This window comes from Ctenopharyngodon idella, chromosome 3 (genome assembly GCF_019924925.1).
Source record: "Ctenopharyngodon idella isolate HZGC_01 chromosome 3, HZGC01, whole genome shotgun sequence".
Classification (NCBI taxonomy): domain Eukaryota; kingdom Metazoa; phylum Chordata; class Actinopteri; order Cypriniformes; family Xenocyprididae; genus Ctenopharyngodon; species Ctenopharyngodon idella.
The window spans coordinates 37,301,431-37,325,759 of NC_067222.1; the positions used below are offsets into that span (position 1 = coordinate 37,301,431).

General features: G+C 36.5%; 1 protein-coding gene across 8 annotated transcripts in view; it reads right to left on the bottom strand.

Annotated features, from left to right (window-relative positions):
- Window positions 1–24,329, bottom strand: part of axin1 (axin 1) — a 54,055-nt gene that overhangs the window by 24,000 nt on the left and 5,726 nt on the right. The window contains exons 2-3 of one of the 8 annotated variants that reach the window (XM_051888656.1): window positions 18,831–19,028; window positions 11,758–12,729 (exon numbers count right to left, since the gene is read on the bottom strand). In XM_051888656.1, coding sequence (XP_051744616.1) covers window positions 11,758–12,635 — 878 coding nt within the window. In that variant the 5' untranslated portion in view covers window positions 12,636–12,729; window positions 18,831–19,028. Of the gene's footprint in view, window positions 1–11,757; window positions 12,730–13,456; window positions 14,412–14,535; window positions 14,821–14,940; window positions 15,022–18,830; window positions 19,029–24,329 lie in introns of those variants that run through there. The other 7 variants (XM_051888657.1, XM_051888658.1, XM_051888655.1 and 4 more) reach the window with 7 other exon arrangements.

Genomic DNA, 24,329 nt, shown 5'->3' on the forward strand with positions numbered 1-24,329 from the left:
CATTATATTTGGTATATAGAACAGTCATCTGTTAATTTTTTCATTTGTTTTCTCAAAGTGATAACATGCGATAACATCAGAATAAACCTAAAACACTTTATAACCTGCATATATTCACCTCTGACACATTGGTGTGACACCGTAAATGTTTGATGTGGCACAAACAACAAAGTACAGTCTGAATTAAATGATTGTTTCCTCCTTTATTTGTTGCTGGTTTGAGTGGCAATTGAGTAAACATTCTTTTAGTGAAGTTCAAAAGAGACCCGCTTATGGTAAAGAGAAACAGTTTTGAATAATGAAAATGTGCGCCTTGAATTCATTCAGTTGTGTTCAAGAATCACTATATGATCTTGAAACTTTTACCAAGAAAACACACATTTTTTAGAAATTCTTAATTTTATATTTTAGGAAACTGAAAAGGGGCAATAGTCTGGAAACACAATTTCTTTTCTATACTGATATTTTCCATAAAAACAATTTAAAAAACAAAAACTGTATTTCCACAGAATTACCCGTTTTAAAAAAAACAGTTCATAATCAGTAACTTAATGTAATTCCCAAATCGGGGTGGGCAATATACCGGTAGATACGATTAACCAGTAGATATTTGTCAACCGGTAGAAATTTTGGACTCCATCGCGGTTACGCTCATGTGAGGTTGCTGTGCTGCGCTTATCGTTTTTAAGCAATTGGTTTAACAACAAGTGGTTTTAAACTGTTAAAGCACAAATAGCAGTGAACGAGAACTCATTTCAGCATATGTGCGCTCTCTGAGAGACGTGCGACATGAAGCCGCTGCTCATAGAGCACGTGAGGACTGAACTGAGTGCTTTCTGCTGCCTAATTGGGCTTGAACGGTTAAATACACATACCTATGTGTCAAAGTGACCATGTATTTGCAAGTAAACAGCCATTTATGTCTTAAGTGAAGGTACAGTTAAGAAAGACAAGGCTTGAGTTAATGGATCGGTGCAGTCAGTCTTAAAGGGACAGCATCCAAATTTACCTGCTGTCATTATTAATTAATGCTAATCAAACAACAAAAAAAGAGAAAATCTCACTGCTTGCTTTTGTAACTTAAGAATAAATGTATATTTAATTTACACAGTAAAGACTATGCATTGTTTTTCAATACCTTTGATATCTTTATACATTTTATGTAGTATTTCTAGTGCTTGAAGTTTTTTCAGGTAGGTCTGTGTCTTTGTTGTATTGTAGTTTGTTTTCTTTGCTCTTTCTTCATCACTGTTTACTTGTCTTCAGTAAACGTGAGAGTTTTTTAGGCTAGTATTAATTTTTTAAATGATATTGAAAAGGATGATAATCATGAAATTTATTTTGATATCAAAACCTTATTTAAAGCAAAAATAACTATATTGTGACATATATCGTTGTCATGATATAAAATTACTCATATCGTGATATAAGATTTTTGTCATATCACCCACCCCTATTCCCAAATTTTTGTTTTGGATTTGCCACAATTTGTAACAGACTCTGGTCAGCTTTGTAGAAGCAGTTCACGACTCTTGAGCTCCATTTTACATTTCACAATTCACATTCATGCATTTTGCCACAACCACACTGTGCAACTGATAAGAGCTGCCATTTCTGTTGCATATGAAAAACATCAAACGAAACAAAAGCGGAACAAAACTGCGCTTCTCGTCTGAGCTGCACAGGGCGGACAGTTTATCGGCACTGACCAATATTAAACAGCACAGCGCAAGCTCAGAACAGGTTTACTCGCGGTCCGATCTCGATCAAGCGACACCGTTATTACACAGCGCTGGGAGATGTAGTGTAAAATATCAAATCATCAAGAAATAAATCTGTCAAAGTTTGGCAGTTTTTGTACTTAAGTATGAAATAGAAAAGTCAAAAGTCTCATGAAAAACAAAACCTTTTCTTCAAATTGTGACTGAATTGCACAGAAAGCAAGTAAAGAGCGCTCCTTTTATAATCACTAAAGCTGTCGGTCAGTTCAGTATAAAATATAGAAGAACAATGGTACATTTAGTAAAAGTAGAATATTTAAATTTTTCCATATAGGGCCTAAATATTTGTTTTTTGCATGTTACCGTTATTAATAAAAGGTCATTTTATCTCAAAGTCCCTTTAAGGCAAGTCATTTCACTCAGCGGCCATCTTAGAAATGCCTCTCAGGCAGCTATTTCAGTCATGCAGGTACAGCTAATGTTACATAGGACCTAACTATTTCAGCATTGTGGAAAATGTGGACAGAATTGCGGAATCCAGCCATGAAAATTTAATATACTGTGTAACTCGGAATCACAAAAAGTAGGGCTATACACTTAAATTGCAGTATGGACTAGCATCTGGGAATATTAAACTGTAATAAAAAAGATGTCTGCCTGTTCTGCGCATTTCTTTGTGAACGAGCAGTGAAGTTTCGTCAACTAGCTACACATAATCAAGCACACGTAAAGCTTGGTGTTTTCAGCATCTGCTGTCTCACTATGAGGACATGAACACATGATCTTCACTTCCAGAGCTACTCTGAGATTTTACTTCACAAGCATTTTACCATTTCAATTGAGAAATGAAGATATCATCACATCATATACGCATAGACACTCAGAGGTCTTCACTACAACCCACCAAAATAAAAGTTTGGTTTAACTTGAAGAAATTATGACAGAAATACATTACTACTGTACAGTAGAATATACTACTTAAAGTAATAAAAACAATAATGATAATACAATTCTGAAACAACATTTCATAAGCCACTATTATTGTTAAAATAGTAATAAATTACATAAAAAAAAAGTTGTATTAATTCAATTGATTAAACATGGTTTTTGATTATTAAAATGATTGAACTTTAAAACTAATTACATTTAATTAAACCACTAAAACAGAATGTTGGAAAATTTTGGAAAATCTCAGATTTGGAAAACATAAAATAAAATAATTGATTTTTTTGGGAAAAAAATAACTATTTCACATCACAGGTCCCTATTTCTATCAGTTAATATTATTTTAATTAATATAATTTTATGGTTCTTTTTATTATCGACCGTGGTAACACTTTACAATAAGGTTCATTAGTTAAACATTAGTTAATGTATTAACTAACGAACTAACCATGAGCAATACATTTGTTACTGCATTTACTAATCTTCGTTAACGTTAGTTAATGAAAATACAGTTGTTCATTGTTTGTTCATGTTAGTTCACATTTGGGTCTTACTGTAAAGTGTTACCCTGACTGTTTACTCAATTCAGAAAAACCTTAATATGCCATTGTTTTCATTTTTTAATATCAATAATAATATTTAACTTTAAAACAAACGGGTGTGTTCAAAAGCACACTACTTTTTGCTATGGTACAGAAAATGTCAAAGAACACGAAATTCTACTTCCCTTACATAATTTTAATATTAATGACAGCCTTCTCTGCTTCCCTCAGACTGAATTTACCCAGCTAACATACATCATGCCAACTGAGGCATGCAACAGAATCCAGGATGGCCAATATGAGCATGACACAGAGATGATGAAAATAAGAGCAATGTAAAAAAGGTAGTCAACCTTGCAATATGGATTCCTTCTAGGAAGAACAGGTATGATAGAAATCAAAATGCTTCACTAATTATCCATTACCACATGCATGTAATTTTGAAGCAACCACAAAAGGATCAGGAAGTGTTTTGAATTCTACCAGACAGTGTTATTTCAGAATATGGTATTCTCACTGTGTTTATAAGAGCGATACAAGGCTTGTTTATTGTGTGGCACTTGGGAACAGCTAGGCACTGCTTGAACCTCACAAAACGAGACAGAAACATCTCTTTATGACTAGCCTAAGCAGAGGGACAGAAAGAAACAGACAGAGGCAGATATAACGGGAAAGAGAGAGTATACGAGAGGGGAGGGGGAGGAGAGAGAGAGAGAGAGAGAGAGAGAGAGAGAGAGAGAGAGAGAGAGAGAGAGAGAGAGAGAGAGAGAGAGAGAGACAGACCCAGGCTCTCTGCAGTCTCCAGTGATTATCCCTCGCTCTCAATCCATCCACGGTCTTCTAATGATTCAAGCAGCAGCAATGTCAATATTCACCGTATAAGAGATACCCAGAAGCCTTCAGAGACGATCCCGAGCCTTCAGCAGCTCTCTCCACATGCCCAGCATTCCCCATTCCATTTGATTCTCCACAAAACAAAGGCTCTAAAACAGGCAGGGGGCATTTGGAATCTCTGTATCATTACTGCGATTCAAAACGAATCGATCTGCTTCTCTTCCCCTCAATAACATACACATGCCAACATCCAGCTGAGCTAACACATTAATTACTGTGACATCTCCTATAAAAAAGAAGAAAAAAGGAAAAGCAAGCTCTCTCGAGTAAAAAATAAAAAGCATAGGCACATTAGGATTTAACTGGCTCCCCTTGCAGCCCATTACCACTTAAAAATCATTGCATCCAAAGCAACTCCACTGGGACAAAAGCACGATGCGCATTTGAAAGGAGCCATTACCTAGGTACAGGTTACATTGCTGTGCCCAAGATTTGTGCACCTCCCCACATTCAGAATAATTATGAGCTCTTTGTCATCCCATTTTACATGTGATCACACAGACTCCAGACTCCTACAGATTAAACCCTCAAAGGCAGCTTTGCGCTCAAGAACACAGGTAAAAGAGAGAGGCTGAGATTCAGATTACACTTTACCTCTTGGAGAGCCATGTATCACACAAAATTAAAGAGAAATCATTGACTGGCTAGTGAATAACTGTCTTCTTCGAGACAGGCACTATCCTGGACATATAAAAATTCCAATTTTCCTCTTGACAATAAAAAAAAAAAAAAAAAAAAAAAACACATGGAGACATTGTGACATTCCATATTGACATTAGATGTCGACAGTGAAATCAGATGTTACGAAACAGTTAACAAATAACAATTAACAAGAACTAACACCTTACTTATGATGACAATATTAATCCTAAATATAAGATAATTACGATTAGAATCATTATTAGGGATTCACTTATACTACAATTCTGGCCAATATACTACACTGTAAACGCTAATGTTGTCATTACTAAAGAAATCAAGTTATCATAACTTAGCATTACTTAAAGGTGCAGTATGTAATAGGGCTGGGTAAAAAAAATAAATATTGATTTCTCAATTTTAATTGATTCTCATTTTTACGAAGCTATATCGATTCTTAAATCCCAAGAATTGATTGGTCTAGTCTGTTTTCAGTTGATGAATGAACAGAACGTGTAGCGCGCCACCCATCCAATAAATCACAATAATCTTTGTGCTTTATTACTTTTGATATGAAGCAAAGTCTCAGATTTCAAATGACGTCCATCTTATTATGAGATTAAAAAAATAAGTACCGTTTTGGCGCTGTTTAATGTGGCGTGACAGATCGCTGTAGCACCTCAGTTAAAGAGAAGCGGCAGCAACGAGTGCATTTGAACATCCTCTCCTCCGCTTTAATACCAGTTACAGCGCGAAATAAACATGAATAAACATCTGAAGGTATGTTAATATATACAGTACAACTTACCGAAATCCGTATCATGTCTTGTGTAATAACTCAGTGTTTCAACCTGGGAAAGACGTTAATATAACGGCTTGTATACAATGCAATGTAACATCACATTTACCTCAGAAAAACATATTCAGTGACCATAAACTCATTAGTCAGCTAGAAAAATTAACTCTAGAAAGCAACATTCTGATAAATATAGATATGCACCGTTACATATTCATTATAATGTTCTTCAATATTTAATGCATGTTTGAATAAATCAGCCACGATTTAAATGTTTATATTTAAAAAAAAAACTAATTGGAGTAGAAATATGATTAACTGTTTGTATATAAATAAGTTAATTTTAACCTTCAATATTACAGTAGTGCCAACTGACTCACATGTGTAGTTTACAGCATTAGTTGAGAGATTTTTTTCCTCTAGAAAATTGGTCATGTACTGTAACTGATATACTACATCTAAAATAATTGAAAGCATGTGAATAGAATCGAATCGTGAAAATTGTGTCAATACCCAGCCCTAGTATGTAATATTGACAGCTAGCAGTTGAAATAGGTACTGCAGTCTCCACTCCGTCCACCTCAGATGCAACGCTAACGCAGGTTGCCAGACTGAGACGACGCAAAAGGAACGAGCACAACTGACCATAGAAAGAGACAAGCCTTACACTGCAAGTTGATCAGCTAATGTATACATTTGCAATGTTTTTACTGACGAGACTTTTTAGGTTGGGTAGAATCTGTGACTCTGACCCAATTCGTTTACTGGCTTCCACGGCTGCAATATGCTGTGTTTTCCACCAACTGGCAACCCGGGGTGTCGAAATACTATTAGGTAAATTGGCAGTGAGCGGGATCACAGACAAAAACAGACATTCCGAACTGGAACGGACATTTTAAAGTAAAATAATTGGCTGTAGCATTGTTTTTGAGAAACTATTCGAACTCTGCAAACATACTATGGTATTTTTATGATTTAGTACAGTCAAAAATAAATAAATAAATAAATACAGCACCTTTAAAATACCATGTTTTGGCATCAAAAGTCAAACAGGTGTGTTTAACTTATTAGGCAGCAAAATCTTTCGAATTAAAAATGTATGTGTTCAGAACTCAACATTATGATATTTAAATTATTAATTCTTTCTCTGTTTAATCTGATCGGTCAAGATTGACGTTCTTCTTAATCACCTTATAAGTTTTATTCTAATGTTATGTGACATTAACTAGTGTTTTTCTCATGCAATGGCTTAAGCAGAGTGGCGCTGTCAATGTTAGAAAGGCAGGAAGAGACAATCGTGATGAAGTCCTTTTACAGCATATAGCTTTAAATGTTTTAAGAGTTCTGATGATATGCAGTCACTGGTTATTGATACTGTTGCTAATTACTACAAGTACTGTAACTCTGAAAACACGTATAAATGGATATTGTTCATTGATGAAATATGGTTAATATGCTGTTAAATCACTACATTTTACTGAAGTTCGGCTATGAAAAGTATCAGGAAGTAATAAAGCTGTTGATGTGAAGCAGTGACTTGTTTTAAGGATTTATTGCTTGTTCAATGTAAGTAAATTGTGTATTTTTATGTCAGTGTAAGAGATCAGAAACAGAATTTTCATACTGTGTCCTGCTGGACCAAATTCCTCTTAAAAATGTCTACCATTAGATTTATATTTTGACCACAGATCTTGGTATAGCAGAGGAATTATTTCTAGACTTAATGATGCACATTACAGACAATCGCTGTGGCCTTATTACCAAACTAATTACCAAAGAAACTTCTGAATTCCCTCACTTCCTAGTTTTTGCCAGCAAATAAAAGACATATGACTCCTGAAAAATTTACATGCATGAAACCCTAAAGCATTTACCTAAAAGGCTATTTAAAAAATAAACGTGATGTCTTTCTGTACTTCCAGCCAAATACTTCATGTAGGCCTAATGAAAAAATCATTTGAACACAGCCTCACAAATGCATTGCTCCCGCTAATTAAAAACACATCAGGTCCAGAGGCAATGGAACATACGTTGAGCAGGGTGGAGTGTGGAGAGAGTTTCTGCGGTTTAACAATATCAATCTGTCATTGAGTCTTTCGTTTTGTCATGTTAAAGCTTGTTAAAAAAAAATAAAAAAAATAAAAAAATAAAAAAAAAGGTACCCTTAAACGACATCCAAAAATTAAAATGCTACACAAAGCCCCCCGAATGCTAAACATAAACTGTCGGGAGAAGCTGCGAGTCAAAAGGAGGAAAGGAAGAATATGCTGCAAAACAATCTCAAAGAGAGGCGCATTTCCTTTCAGAACACTCCTGGGGATGTTTCTCATCTTTATACCTCACCTGAACATCTAAAGCTCTGAGGTTTTGGACAGAACAGGGTTACTGCACCATCAACAGATGTCAAGGTTTGTCTCAGACAGTTGAGAGAAAACTGGGTCAACTTCTAGGGGTAGATTTCCGCAATTTTCAATCTCTTTGCGGGAGGAGTGCCAGCAGTGAACACAGTGCAGTTGAGCACATCAGAGCAGCGGAGCACAATGTATGTTTGAGCATTTTACAGAGGCTAAATCAGGCTGTGTAAATCCTCCTCCTGCTCCTCCATGCCTGCTTAGAATTTAAGCTTTAGCTCCGAGAAGGGGGAAAAAACATGTACAAATTCAAAAATTCACATAAAGTAAAGATAGTTCAGGCTCAGTTTCTGATTGGAAGAGATGCATACAAACATGTTGATAAAACGTCACAGTTTACTAAGTTGTATCAAAACTACAAATGTTCAACAGTATAACTATTTATTCTGACTGTTAAGGTTAATCTCATCTATTGGCGAGTTGGTGTCTGGTATTATTTTGCTACTGTATCTTATAGTCTCAGTTTTATGAAAGCAATAAGCTGCTCAAAGCTGTGCATTACAGTAAATGCAGTTAAATTAGTGGCTCTCAACCAAGGGCCCAGGCCCACTAGGGTCCTCAGCAAACTTCCAAGAGGAACTTTTTTAATTATCTAAAATAAGACAAAACAAGCAATAACAAACGGAAAAAAAAAAAAAAAGAAAAAAAAAAAAAAAAAGATCAAGATATTTATTTTAATTCAACTGGTAACACTTTAGTATAGGGAACACATTCACTAGCAACTATGGCTTTTCCCTCAAACTCCTAATTTACTGCTTATTAATAGTTAGTAACGTAGTTGTTAGGTTTAGGTATGGGATAGGATTAAGAATGTAGAATAAGGTATATAATATAATATGTAGAATATTTTAAAAGTGTGATTTCTAGACTTGAAAAAGTCATTCATGGGCATATTTATAATTGAATACACATTATTCTAGTTATGCCAAGCTGCAAAATGTGTTTATCAGGTAGAAATTGAGAGTACACTGCACAAAAAAAATTCTCTCATGATTTTTTTTTTTTTTTTTTTCAACATTTTTCTCAACCTTCAATAATTAATGTGGCAGGGCTGGATGATTAATCGAAACCTAAATTCAGAACCTCTAACTGAAGTAATTTTACCATGTCGGTTATTTAATTTTTTTAATCCTGTTAATACTTTCCCCTTAAAAACATTTTACCGCATGTGTAGTCACATGACTCAGCCCCCTCCAGTCAGCAGCATAGAAGCAACATGGAGCCGAACTCAAACACCGAGTCAACACACACACAGCGATCCCCGAAGTGAGATCACTTTCACTTGCTTCTTCACTAAACTTTGTCAATTGTATGTGTTTTAAGACTTGCCAGTTTGGACGATTTTAGACCATCAGATGTGTGTCATTATATTGAGCTACTGATCTGATGCATTGTGGCACACGAACACTCATATAGACAGTAGCTGCACATCACGTGAAGATCGCGCGCGCAGAGAGGAGCGCAAAAAATCGTTATAAACACCGTCCTGTGATTTATCACTAAAGTAGCTTAGAAACTCAAAAGATATATATTTTTCTACTTTTGAAGTAATTACTTACAACCCACAGCTTCACAATTAATAGAGAGACAATATGATTAATTCACACACGCAATCACTCTCTCATTAATGCATTCAAATAAATGTACTGGTACTGTGCTAATTTATCTCTATATGATTTACAATGAGCAGAAATCTGTAAGAAATGTTACGACCCATAGATAAAATAACTGCTGAAAGTGAGCACTCTTTCATTAGGAAAAAATATCCCACCTTTAATAGTCAGTACAAACCTTGTCAGTGAACTATGAGGGCAAAAATATATAAAATAAAATAAATAATCGTTCATTAATCGTAATCGAGGTAAAATGTTAAATTAATCGAGATTTTAGGTCATGTCGTTTAGTCCTGTTATGTGGTTCAGATAACATAATATTTTGAGTTTCTGTTGATTAAACCAAATGTCTCCAGTGTATTAACTCAAATTTTTTAATTTCAATGAACTCAATTTTAAGGCAACTAGGTAACTTAGTCAACAATTCTTTTTTACAGTGTAAAGAAAGTATGTAAAAATTCTTATTCTTAATCCTCTCCAGTAAATCATGAACTGAAAAAAATCAAGGGGCCTTTTAATATTGTTGTGGACAATGGGGGCCTGGAGTCAAAAAGTCTGAGAAAACAGTTGGACTAAAATAATAATTTGTCTTTTTAAAATGTCATGTAAGCACTGCAGTCTGGCTGAAATTGCACCAATCTAGTTTTTTAAGGGATAGTTCCCCCAAAAATAAAAATTCTGTCATCATTTACCCTCGTGTCGTGAAAAACCTATACGACTTTTTTCTGCGGAAAAAAAAAGAAAAAAGATATTCTGAAGAACGCTGGTAACCAAACAGCTTTAATTACTATTGGCTTCCATTGTACGGACAAAAAACCTGAGAAGAAAGTCATACAGGTTTGGAATGACATGAGGGTGAGCAAATGACAGATTTTATTTATTTTATTTTATTTTATTGAACTATCACTTTAAGTCACACTATCAGAGCTGGATAATGCTATTTTAGCTCAGCTTTGTCCAGCACATATTCAAATCGGACTACAATTGACAATCTGGCATTGTGTGCATGCTCTAAAACACAGAGGTCATGTGGCAACATGTATATAATCCATCAAATAGTCAATTATGTAATACATCATGTATAGCTGGACAGATAAAGCCTGTAGCTTGACTGCACAAAAACCTGCTGTAGCTTGATTATAACAGCCCACATAAACGTAAAAAAAAAAAAGAAGCAAAAAATGGTTTTACCATGGTAAAAGCCTAAAAACACCCAAAACCTGGAGTGCCTTGTTGCTTTGATATCTCATTGTAAAAGCACCTGTCGATATTTGCTTTTAAATCTAGGGCGGAAAGCTTTGTAATCTTCCGCAGAGGCTGTTCAAAGGCCCACATGCACCGCTTTCTATTCCAGCAGGACAAGGATTAAAGTATTTAGCAGTCACATCTCTAAATCCCATTTTGCTCATATGGAGGGACTCGAGGCTCTGATGCATCAAGTGATTTGCTGTAAATTTCACAGCACGGCTTTAAAAAAAACCACGTCCTCCAGATTAAACGATGTTGGTGCGACGCACGATATGAAGGAGAAAGATAAAAGAGCACAATGGGCCATCACAACTGGTGGTGAGGAATGCCTCGGGAATGTCTGAGCACAAAAAATTCATTACAAAACACAATACCTGAAGCATACATTCCAATACGCTCGCTCGCCGCGCAAACTATGGGTGGTATGAGAGATAGAGATCTAAACGTTCAGAAACACAACAAATCCATACACAGCTATGGACTTCAAAGCGCATTAAATCAGATACATAAACCGCCCCTGAATGCATCTGTTAAATCTATACCTCAAAACTTTTCGGAGTGTGCGCATTCTTTCTCTCTTTCTCGCAATGCAGTTTCTTCCTTTGTGCACATTCTAAAGAGAAACCATGTTGTGGTTCTCCTGAAGAAACCTTTATTCTGCTGCAAAGCCTGCCATTCAAGAGACACCTGCATGGAGAACACAAAGAGCACCCACTTGCACCAACTCGCAGTAGGCAAAGACAACGCTGCGACCCAGTATCTGTCTTGCTACCTCAGTCGCAGCTACTTAGAGCTTTCTGCCTATACTGCATTCCTCTCATCTCCTGTGGAAGGCTGTGCTTAACTCAGATTCCCTTTTTATCTTTTTCTTCTGACTGCGATTGCACCGCGAGGGGGGAAGGGGGACGGAAGAAGGGAGACAGGATTTTCAAAGCTGCAGGGATTTACCTGTACTCACGGTTGTCCTGATATCTTTTACTGCTGGCCACCCGCTGAGGCACGGTTTCCAGGAGCAGCTTCTGGGTCAGCCTGTTGCTGGGAGTGGGGTCGCTTTCTGCGTCCTGCTCCTGTTCCTGGTCGCACCTCCATTCCTCGTCTTCTTTCACAGTTGGCAAGTAGCCGGGCAGGACTTTGCCATTCCCTGACACCGAGCTCTGGTCACTGAACAGTTTAGGACTCTCTCCACCCGTCCTAGTGTATTCCAAGTATATGTCGGACTTCAAAAACAAAGGGTAGGTGTTTTCCTCCATCATAGTCTGAATTTCGGTTTGAGCCTGGTCAAACATGGCGGGATCGATGTGAAGCTTCATCACGCAGTCTTTGATGAAGCTCTTGGTGGCTGGTTTGATCTGCCTCGACACGATTCCGTTGTTATCCAGGATGTACTTTTTGTAAATGGCTTTCGCGAGCTTCAGCATCTTCTCGTTGCCTTCGTTGTTCTCCTGCTTGCGGAAGCCGCTGCAAGCGAACCAGAAGTCCAGCAAGTCGGCGCAGTCCTCCTGTTTGAGGAAAGTCCTGAACAAGTGAATGCCGTCTTGGTCGTCCAAAAGCGAGTGCAAGGACTCGGCCCACTTCAGGTAGGGCGGCGTAGGGGAAGCGCTGCCCTCTGGCTCGTAGCCCAGATCCAGGTCGGGTCTTCTGGGTGTAGCTATGGAGGCCTCGTTCTTGAGGCTCTCGCACTTGGAGGAGTAAAAACTGTGGCTGTACTGCCGTCCATCGCTGGACACCAGTTCGCCCTCCTCCCCAGGGACAGGGGGTCTGGGGGCATCCTCAGTGAAGCTGCCGCCCAGGTCTGCCAGATAACACGCCTTCTCGTTTACGCTCATGCTCACAGTGTCCCTGCACCCTGTCCCAGTACAGCCCACAAGGCAAAAAGTTTATATCCAGACTTCTATTAATGCCACTGCGAAAGAATTCCTCCTATAAGAGAAGTAGAGAGAGAGTAAGGCACGGGAAAAACATTCAATAAGGCTCAACATGGTCAGTCCAGTAAAACAGTGTAAAACCATGCGTAAAATAGTGCTGCTAATAAACAACAATCACATAAATATTTATAATAAGAAGAGAATAACATTAAGGAAACAAATTGACTCTCAGTGTGTTCTCAGCATACTGGATTTTATGTGAAAATGTAATGTTTTATAACACTATGACCTACTGTATTGCAGAGATGAGGTAAAATGATCATTTTTGTATCACAATTGAGCTTATGACATAATCGTCACAAAAAAAGCGAAATTCTGTGCACTGCATACAGCATTAAAAGAGGTTACACTTTATTTTTAAGGTGTAAATAGTCAGATAAGTACTGGTAACATTAATTAAAGTGTATGTATGCATGTAATAATGCATACCTTTACTGTTATTACTATAGTAGTGCACGTAACGTGCAACAAAGACACTGTAAAAAAGTGTTCCCGTACAATACCTGAACATTTCCAACGCTAGAGATACAAGTCAATTACACTGTAATAATGGCTCCAGCAGTACACCTTTTGGGCAATTTAAAACCTGTACCATCTTAGTTTAATTAAACACCGCAGTGCTCTTCAACCCCCATCAAACTTACAGTGGCCTCGGGCATCTATCTTAAAGGAAAGACAGTGCAAAAGGGCAGCCATCATGGCACAAACACTCCTGAACTCACCTGTGACACGCTTTATGACACCGACCATAAATCCAACACTTTCAAGTTCCGACCTTAAAACCTGTGACTGCCTGCCAACTAGAATTCGTCTGATGTTCTTGATAAAGAGAGCTAAGGAGGAAAGAAACCTTGAGCTCTCCTAGTCAGTAAGTTTAACAGCGCGAACTTCAATGGCGATGAGCTAGCAGGCTAATCCAGCACAAGACGCGAATTCATAAACATTTTACGCACACAAATGCTGTTATTTAAAAACAAAGCCCAGCTAAACACTACGAGTGTACACTGAAGGAGGCTACTAACTAGCTTCAAAACAAAAAAAAAGCTGTGATAACTTAAAAACATAAATACGGCGAACATCAACCGCATCAAAGAACGTAACGCGCGAGGAGAGGAAGTACGTGCGGCGCGAGACCTTCCCGAACAAGTGAGCATAGACGGTGAAAAACACTTTCACCATCTTTGAGTGCACGAGCCGACATTTCTAGTGGGCTTGTTCTGCTGATCCACTCAGCGGTTCTGACTCAACTAGTGTGAGAACACGTTGTCACAGCACGCTAGCCATCTTTAACCACTACAAACGCCAATATATCCGATCATCCCACTTATGCACGGGGAAAAAACGGCCATCTAAAAAGGGATCGCGTTCGCTCGCGCTGCGTTTTTCCTTCGCTGACGACATTACAACACCCCTTTCGCTGCCCTCGCGATCTGCTTTGAAGTGAGCCCCACATTCATCGCATTCATGTCTCGGCCTCAGCAGCAGCAGGAGCGGATGGGGGAGGGGAAAGTAAGAAACAAACTCCATACACACACATAGCCAGGCCCTTCCGCAGCCCAGGGACTAGTGTGCAACTTTGCAACACTGATTTTCGCACTCCAACACGCGCATCACGCGCCGATAAACCGAGCGCGAGAGCTTTGTAAGCGCGCGCTCGACCTCGCAGAAGATTCGAACACGAGCAGCAAAAAGCGACGGTGCATTTCATCTCTCTCTCTCTCTCTCTCTCTCTCTCCCTCCGCTACCGCAAACCCCCATTACACCCAAGCCAGGAGGAGGAAAAAAGTGTTCCGTACTGTACCTGTGAGAACCTACTTTCCGTTTTCGAGCGCATCGGGAATAGCGTTGTATGCGGCGAGATATGAATCGTGTCATCGATGCGGATCTCGGAGTTTAAAAATAACAAAGAAAACAGTCGCTTCTCCACCTCTCCATGGCTGTCTCTCACACTCCTGTGCCCGTGTGCGAGTGAGAGAGCGAGTGAGTGAGTGAGTGAGAGAGGAGCAGGAGATGTGAGCGCCGCGCACGGCCAGAAATCACACTGCCGCCTGGAGAAGAAAAAAAAACCAAGGCGAGGAAACCCTGGAGTGTGAAGAGCGCATTCAATCCACTGTCATTGCACTGTAAAGGTGCTCTCGGTAATGTTTGCTAGTTAAACAGTTTGGAGGTAAACAGCGCTTTGAGAAATATGATTAAAACGACATACACATGATGAGATATGATAGCAGTCTTCTAGAAAAAGCTGTTTATTCTACAATGAGCAGGTCGCCCCCTCATGGACGCCGCCATGTTGACATCACATGACCAGCCGTGTCATACGTTTGACCATCTACTGCATTTTCACTTACAATCAGTGCTGATTTAAACAAAACAAGCATTCCAAATAATATAAAAACAAACCTTTTCTTGAAAAACCGGAAAGGTAGGCTACTGGTAATTTTTTTTAAATCAATTATTCAAAAAACAAATAAAACACCTGTGAACAATATGGAAAATTCCTTTACATTAATACAATACATGTACTTTAAAGGGTTAGTTCACACAAAAATTAAAATTTTGTCATTAATTACTCACCCTCAAGTCTTTCCACACCTGTAAGACCTTTGTTCCTCTTCAGAACACAAATTAAGATATTTTTGATAAAATCCGATGGCTCAGTGAGACCTCTATTGACAGCAAGATAATTAACACTTTCAGATGCCCAGAAAGCTACTACAGACATATTTAAAACAGTTCATGTGACTACAGTGGTTCAACCCTAATATTATAAAGCGATGAGAATACTTTTTGTGCACCAGAAAAACAACATAATGACTTTTCAACAATTCAAAACACTGCTTCATGAAGCTTTACGAATCTTTTGTTTCAAATCAGAGATTCGGAGCGTGTATCAAACTGCCAAAGTTACGTGAACTATTGAAATTTCGAAACACTTATGACGTAACGAAGCCTTACTGAAATCACGTGACTTTGGCACTCCGAACCACTGATTCGAAACAAAAGATTCGTAAAGCTTCATGAAGCAGTGTTTTGAAATCACCCATCACTAGGTATTGTTGAATAAAGTCATTATTTGTTTTTTTTGGTGCACAAAAAGTATTCTCGTCGCTTTATAACATTAAGGTTGAACCACTGTAGTCACATGAACTGTTTTAATAATGTCTTTAGTAGCTTTCTGGGCACTGAAAGTGTTAATTATCTTGCTGGTAAAGGAGGCCTCACTGAGCCATCGGATTTCATCAAAAAATATCTTAATTTGTGTTCTGAAGATGAACAAAGGTCTTACAGGTGTGGAACGACATGAGGGTGAGTAATTAATGACAGAATTTTCATTTTTGGGTGAACTAACCCTTTAATGCTATATTTCAAAAAAAAAAAAAAAAAACGTTCAGTAGACAAAAACTACATAAAACAGTTTTGAAAGTTGTGAATTTTGAAAATTACTATACCTTTATAGAGCTTATGCCATTGTAAAGATTGTATCCCTCACAGCCTCGTTTTCATCCGCATAGAATTCAAAATGGCGTCTACCCTAACCTATTGGGTGCTACATTTTTTGGACATTTCTTATGTACTACAGACACAATATTACAATGAAGCCTGAGTCAACAGCACAGTCTAGAGTGATTAATGTGTGCAGTCCACTCATTGAAACTAAAATATCCAAACAAGCAATCATTCCCTGCTATAGTGATGCAACATACGCAATGACCTGCAGCTCCCATATATACAGACCAAGGATAAACAGCAGGATATCAAGCACCGAGCACAACGGTCACAGCTGCCACACTGCAAAATGCCTCCCTCTAACACACAGCCGCTGTAGAGAGAGCGGTCGTGGCAGAACCACCAACAACATGCAAAAAATGTTTTTTTGTGTAGTATGAGACAGAGAAACAAAATAAATAGACGAACAGGTACACAACAAAAGATAATCAAACAACTTCAGTGTGAAGAGGCAGCAGTTAGTAAACAAACTTCATGCAGACAAACTGACAGGTCAGTATAAAGCCCAAGACCACACTAAATGCAAACCAAAACAATAGAAGTGCACCTCCTATTATCTATTAATTTTGTAAGCAAGTTTTTGTCTGCTGATGTGCCAGTCTGCATGCTTTATTAATAGGCTTATTCAGAAGATTAGTACAGTCATAGTGAACTATAACCTTGAATAAATTATCTCAGTTTTCCATCTGCAGTGTCACTGAAACACATTTCATGGCTCTTCCGTGACAGCTTGGACATGTTATCTGTTTTTAATTCTCTTCAGCTATCAAGTTGCTGTAATCAAATCAAGTTTTTCAGATGTTTGCCAGGTGTAAGTAATGCCCTTCTTTGTAAGTAAGTTCCTACTGTGTGCAGTATATATTGCTGTGGAATAAAAGATCAAGCTTAATCCTCATCTTCTTGTTAAATTTTCAATGAAACGTATCAAAAACATAACTCAAATCAAATCCCCGTTCTGAGCTTAGCACCTAAAAACATGAGAAACTAGAGAAGGAAACAGCCACTGCTCTTTCAATTGAAAAGAGATTAGAATCAAGGTGCATTTCGGATTGTATCTCTCCATCTGACAAAAGATGAAAGCAATGTAGGGGAAAGAAAGAATGCTGGAGATTTAAACACTGCTCTTTTCTTTCAGTCATGAAAAAGTATGCAGCAGAAGGTATAATCCTGTTTATGCACGTCTTATAAACTGTACAGATAAATGACTGGGAATACAAATTTTTAGCCTATTGAAGACTCTAAGAGCAAGAAATATGCATCAGACTGGACACGGACAGACTACATGTGAGAGAGTCAAACGCCTCTGAAAATGATATGCAGAAGGTATAAGAAGGATGTATGAGTGAAGGAATTCGTGTCTTATGACTTTGAAAAAAAAATTAGCAGGCCTTAAAGACGAATATTACTTTGCTCTGAACCTCTGAAGTTATGACTCAACACCTGGATATAATCAGGCATGTAATCTCATGGATTCATTGCAAAAAGATCAAAGGCCTTTGGAATGTGAAGTCCTGTTCCTCCTTTTTATGACTTTATTTGATTAGCTCATCTGAAAATGAAAGAGCAGTTTGTGTGGAACCATGAATTTAATGACATATTACAAATTACTCATGGGAAATCTAGATTGGGTGTAGTTAGGCATTCATCTCGGAATTTGACACACCTTAATGTTCACAAAAGAACATTAAAGGAATATTTGTCAAGGTTTGCCAAGACAAGGTCTCCAAACAAATTTGCTGACCTTGCCAAATGTTCCCTTGATTTTCTTTTCAGAAAAATACAGTAATATTGTGTAATATTGTGAAATATTATTTCAATTTAAAATAAATGTTATCTATTTTTATATACTTAAATTTATTCCTGTGATGTCCAAGTTGAATTTTCAGCATCATTACTCCAGTCTTCAGCGTCACATGGTCCTTCAGAAATCATTCTGATATAATGATTTGATGCTCAAGAAACATTTCTTATTATTATCAATGTCGAAAACAGTTGATATTTTTGTGGAAACTGTGATAAATATTTTTCAGGATTCTTTGATGAATAGAAAGTTCAAAAGAACAGCATTTATTTGAAACGGAAATCTTTTTGTGACTTTATAAATGACTTATGTTATACTGTTATACTTACTCTCAATTTAATCTTAATAAAAAAATGTTAATTTCTTCAAAAAAAAATAAATAAATTTTTTAAAATTGAAGTGTTTCCAGACTTTATTTTACAGTGCCGTGGTTACACGTTACTACATGTACTTACTATAGTAATAACAGTAAATTATGCATAATTACAAGTAACTAACCCTAAACCAAACCCTAACCCTAACTGTAACTCTATAGTAAGTGCATGTAGTTAATTAATAGTACTCAGTACTTATTTGAGTAATTACAATGTAACTACAGGCACTGTAAAATAAAGTGTAACCAAAAATCTTACTGACCCAAAACATGAATGTGTGTATGTACGTGTATAAAATAAATTAATTAGCATGGCTCCTATTGTCAAGAAAAGTACTCTGTAAAGATGTATAATTGTATATGTGCACTCCATTACTTCAGTCATTTAATAAGAATGAAAAGGTAAATGCATTACCTGAGGAAATCGTAAATTTCTGTCTTGCGTTTTCTGGCATCCCCCAACTCTCCCTCCATTGAAAGAAGATTCCATTTCAATACCACTGACTATTTCAAGTTCCAGTAAAAACTGCATCCTCCTCTTTTTTAGAGAATCCGAGGTAATTTTCCACAAAAAATTGGTCCATTCCAGGTTATTGACTGTGTCCATTCGAATCTGAAACACAGGTATGAAAAATCTTTAATATCAAATCATTGGAAATGTTCAGCGTGTACTTTAAATATATATCTATATTTATCTATATATATATATATCTATATATATATATATATATATATATATATATACAGTGGCAAGAAAAAGTATGTGAACCGCTTGCACAATCTGTGAAAATGTGCAAAATTTTAACAAAATAAGAGAGATCATATAAAATGCATGTTATTTTTTATGTAGTACTGTCCTGAGTAAGATATTTTACATAAAAGATGCTTACATATAATCCATAAGACATAAAAATAGCAGAATTTATAAAAATGACCCCATTCAAAAGTTTACATACCCTTGATTCTTAATACTGTGTGTGGTTACCTGGATGATCTACGACTGTTTTTTTGTTGTGTGATGGTTGTTCATGAGTCCCTTGTTTATTCTGAGCAGTTAAACTGAGCTCTGTTCTTCAGAAAAAATCTCCAGGTCCCAAAAATTCTTCAGTTTTCCACCATCTTTTGCATGTTTGAACCCTTTACAACAGTGACTGTATGATTTTGAGATCCATCTTTTCACATTGAGGACAACTGAGGGACTCAAACACAACTATTAAAAAGGGTTCAAACATTCACTGATGCTTCAGAAGGAAACACGATGCATTAAGAGTCGAGGGGTGAAAACTTTTGAACAGGATGAAGAGGTCCAAATTTTTCTTATTTCGCTTGAATATCATTTTTTTTTCATTTAGTACTGCCCTTCGGAAGCAACAGAAACCTACGTGTTTCCCGGAAGACAAATTAAATACAATTTACCTTGATCTTCAAATTCCAAATGTTTTCACCCCCCATCTATTAATGCATCATGTTTTTTTCTGGAGCATCAGTGAATGTTTGAACCTTTTTTAAAAGTTGTGTTTGAGTTCCTCAATTGTCCTCAGTGTGAAAAGACGGATCTTAAAATCATTCAGTCACTGCTGTAAAGGGTTCAATTATGCAAAAGATGCTGGAAAACTGAAGAATCTGCAGGACCTGGAGATTTTTTCTGAAGAACAGAGCTCAGTTTAACTGCTCAGAACAAACAAGGAACTCATGAACAACCATCACACAACAAAAAAACAGTCATAGATCATCCAGGTAACCACACACAGTATTAAGAATCAGTGGTTCACAAACTTATGAATGGGGTTATTTTAATAAATTCAGCTTTTTTTCTTTTTTTTTTTCTTTTTTTTTTGTCTTATGGATTATATGTAAACATCTTTTATGTAAAATGTCTTACTCAGGACAGTACTAAATAAAAAATAACATGCATTTTGTATTATCTCCCTTATTTTGTTAAAATTATTAACATTTTCACAGATTCTGCAAGTGGTTCACATACTTTTTCTTGCCACTGTATATATCTATCTATCTATCTATCTATAAATAAATATATATATATATATATATATATATATATATATATAATATATATATATATATTAAAGCAACCTAGCTCAAAACATAGCCTTACATTTAGTGAGATCAAAAAGTGGCGGTCAAAAGTTTGGATTAATTTCGATTTTTTAAATGTTTCTGAAAAGTCTCTTCTGCTCACCAAGATTGCATTTATTTGAGTAAAAATACAGTAAAACAGTAATATTGTGAAATATTATTACAAATTAAAATTTTCTGTTTTAATATATTTTAAAATATAATTTATTCCTGTGATCAAAACTGAATTTTCAGCATCATTACTCCAGTCTTCAGTGTCACATGATCCTTCAGAAATCATTCTGATATGATCATTTGATGCTCAAGAAACATTTATTATTATTATCCATGTTGAAAACAGCTGTTCTGCTTAATATTTTTGTGGAAACTGTGATTCACAACCATTTAAAAGATCTTTTTTTTAAATAGAAATTAATATTTAATTAATTCAAGTGACAGTAAAGACATTTAATGTCACAAAAGATTTCAATATCAAATAAATACTGTTCTGCTGAACTTTATATTAATCAAAAAATCCTGAAAAAATCAGTTTCCACAAAAATATTACGCAGCACAACTGTTTTCAACATTGATAATAATCAGAAATATTTCGTGAGCATCAAATCATCATATCAGAATGATTTCTGAAGGATCATGTGACACTGAAGACTGGAGTAACGATGCTGAAAATTCAGCTTTGACATCACAGCAATAAATTATACTTTAAAATATATATTTAAATAGAAAACAGTTATTTCTAAATTATAATAATATTTCACAGTATTACTGTTTTTATTTTTGATCAAATAAATGCATCCTTGGTGAGCATAAGATGCTTCTTTCAAAAACATTAAAAAACTTAATTATTCCAAACTCTTGACCACCGGTGTATATATAGTGATTTGAATTTGTAAATGTGTTGGATTTGTATATTTTTGAAATACTGTTTTCCAGTCAAAGGACATATTTCCCTATGTATGGGCTAGTGAATACTGGGCCAGTGCTCAAATCAGATGGCATCAGCAGCTGCAAACTCAGATCTATCCTTGCCCTTCCTGAGGCCTGGCTTTGATTACTGGGCCCCCCACCACGAGCCAACACATGGCCATGAGCGCATACCAACTCAGTGCACAACCTCTGAGCGACCACTTGGAAACAATCAAGAGGTAAATAGCATGAAATAGAGGTGTTTGGAAACGGTTTGGAGAGATCGTACAGATTAGGAGAGTATTTAGTAATTGCTCAAAGCCAGATTATTCTTGCCTTTGGAACTTTCACAAAGGGCGTTACAGTCGGAGGCGAGCAGGAATCCTTGCCGCATAAAGTCATTTGGAGAACTGTAACCAGAGGTCAGAGTCACATGGGTGAATGTCAGATTGTTCTATCGTCGTTCTTCTACATATAGTGAAAGTCACGGTCCCAGAGGAAACTATTGGAATCATTTGACAGCTGTGTTCGCCGAGCTTCCTGCGTGAGTTTTGATGGAGGTTGTGACTGGCAGCTGTAGCTGCCATTCTGCTACCTGTTGAGTGGCCTTGGAACTCTTAGACAAATGACATGACAGGTGCACGTTCAGCTTAAGTACCTGCTCCTCTACAAAGCAGCTGCTGTGATTGCTGGTAGGTTGCACAAGACAAAGAAAACAACAGCAATTACACTATGTTTGCTCATGTTTTCCAGTTCTCTTCTCACCAGTGCAAAACACAGATTGTCAGTAGCTATCGAATAAACCCATTATCTTTTAAACTCAAATAAACACACACTCAGGAAATGGTTACAGCTGCAAGGACAGAACAAAGCACATACATTTTGGATTTTTTTTTTTTTTTTTCCCCAAAATGAATCTGGATAAATTTAATGCAGGCATATTCGGTATAAATATAATGATAAATCAATGCAACGCTTTCACAGTAGCCCTTTCAGGTTTGTGCACACACAATTCAGTTCACTTCCTTCCATAATTGCACATAGTTTTAGACAGATTTTTTTACTTGTTAACTTAAAAAAATAAAATTTGAAGTAAAGTAAAAATGTCTTCCTTTAGTATTTCTAAGTCTTATTCAAATAATTGTAAAGTTATCTCTTTTTCAACCGTTAGATTGATTTGGTAACAATTTCAGGGTCACACTTTATTTTAAGGTGTTCTTGTTACAATGTAATTATACACTTAAGTACTGAGTAATAATAATTAACAACATGTACTTATAGGTTTAGGATTAGGGTTTAGTTGCATGTCATTTTGTATTCATAATTTACTGTTATTACTATAGTAAGTACATGTAACATATGTAACAAGGACACTAAAATAAAGTGTTACCGGAATTGACACATTGGGTTTGCTAATGACAGTAACCTTGCATATATTTGCCATAAGTTTTTATACCGAAGTGTGGATATGGGGTAGATTTTAAACTACGCATTTATGCATTTTCCATAACTTAAAAGGTTAGTTCACCCAAAAATGAAATTTCTGTCATTAATTGTGTAGTTCCAAACCGGTAAGACCTTTGTTTGTCTGCAGAACACAAATTAAGATATTTTTGATGAAATCTGACGGTTTCTGAAGCACACATAGGCAGCAACGTCATTGCACTTTTCAAGGTCCAGAAAGGTATTAAAGACATTGTTAAAATAGTCCACGTGACCAGTGGTTCAACCTTAATGTTATGAAGCAACAAGAATACTTTTTGTGTGCAAAAACAAAACAAAAATAATGACTTTATTCAACAATCTCTTCTCTTCCCTGTCATTATCCTACGCAGTTGACGCAGTGAACGCAGTGCAGCGCTTCCGGGTTTACGTCCAAATTCTGGCTCAGTATTGGCCGACGCTGTTCACGTGAGCAGCACGACGCATGTATGTGAGCCGGCCAATAATGAGTCGCCTCATCTGCGTAGGATAATGACAGGGAAGAGAAGAGATTGTTAAATAAAGTCGTTATTTTTGTTTTGTTTTTGCGCACAAAAAGTATTCTTGTCACTTCATAAAATTAAGGTTGAACCACTGGTCATGTGGACTATTTTAACAATGTCTTTAATATCTTTCTGGACCTTGAAAGTGTCGATTATATTGATGTCTATGGAGGAGTCATATACCTCTCGGATTTCATCAAAAATATCTTAATTTGTGTTGCGAAGACGAAGGTCTTACAGGTGTGGAACGACATGAGGGTGAGTAATTAATGACAGAAATTTCATTTTTAGGTGAACTAAACCTTTAAAAATATATTTAAAACATGTATTTTCCACAACTTGTATTTAAAATATACAGTAAATGTATTATCAAAGTATGTATTTTCCATATCACTTTCCCTTCTTCATAATATAAATAGAATCTAACATCAGCTTTTTTTGTTCTTCCAGTTTGGCTTATGTAACTTGTTAAAGTTATACATTTAATAGACAGGTAGATGCCAAAGATATTTAAGGAAAAATTTCAAAGCTTTAGGCTGAATGATTTCTTGAATAAAAGAACAAAATAAAAAAAAACTCCCCCATTGCTATGCAAATATTTTTGGAGCCCCTGCATTATATAGTATTACACAGCATGATATTGCATTTTTTCAAAGTGCATTCCTTTAGTTTCCAAAAACCTGTTGGTACGGTCTAATGGTAAGATTATAAGATGATGAAAATATTTGCAAAAAAGTAGCTAGGTTTGCTTTCAGCTGAACACTGGTAATTGTAAATTCCAAAGGTTTTCAGGTCTGATTAATGGGATTATTGTGTCCCTTTGGCTTGTCTATATCAACAAGAGTAATTTTCAGCTTCAAGGACATCCCGCACCATAAATGCAACTCTGAAACTTTGTGGTACGTGACACACGGCATGATAGCAGG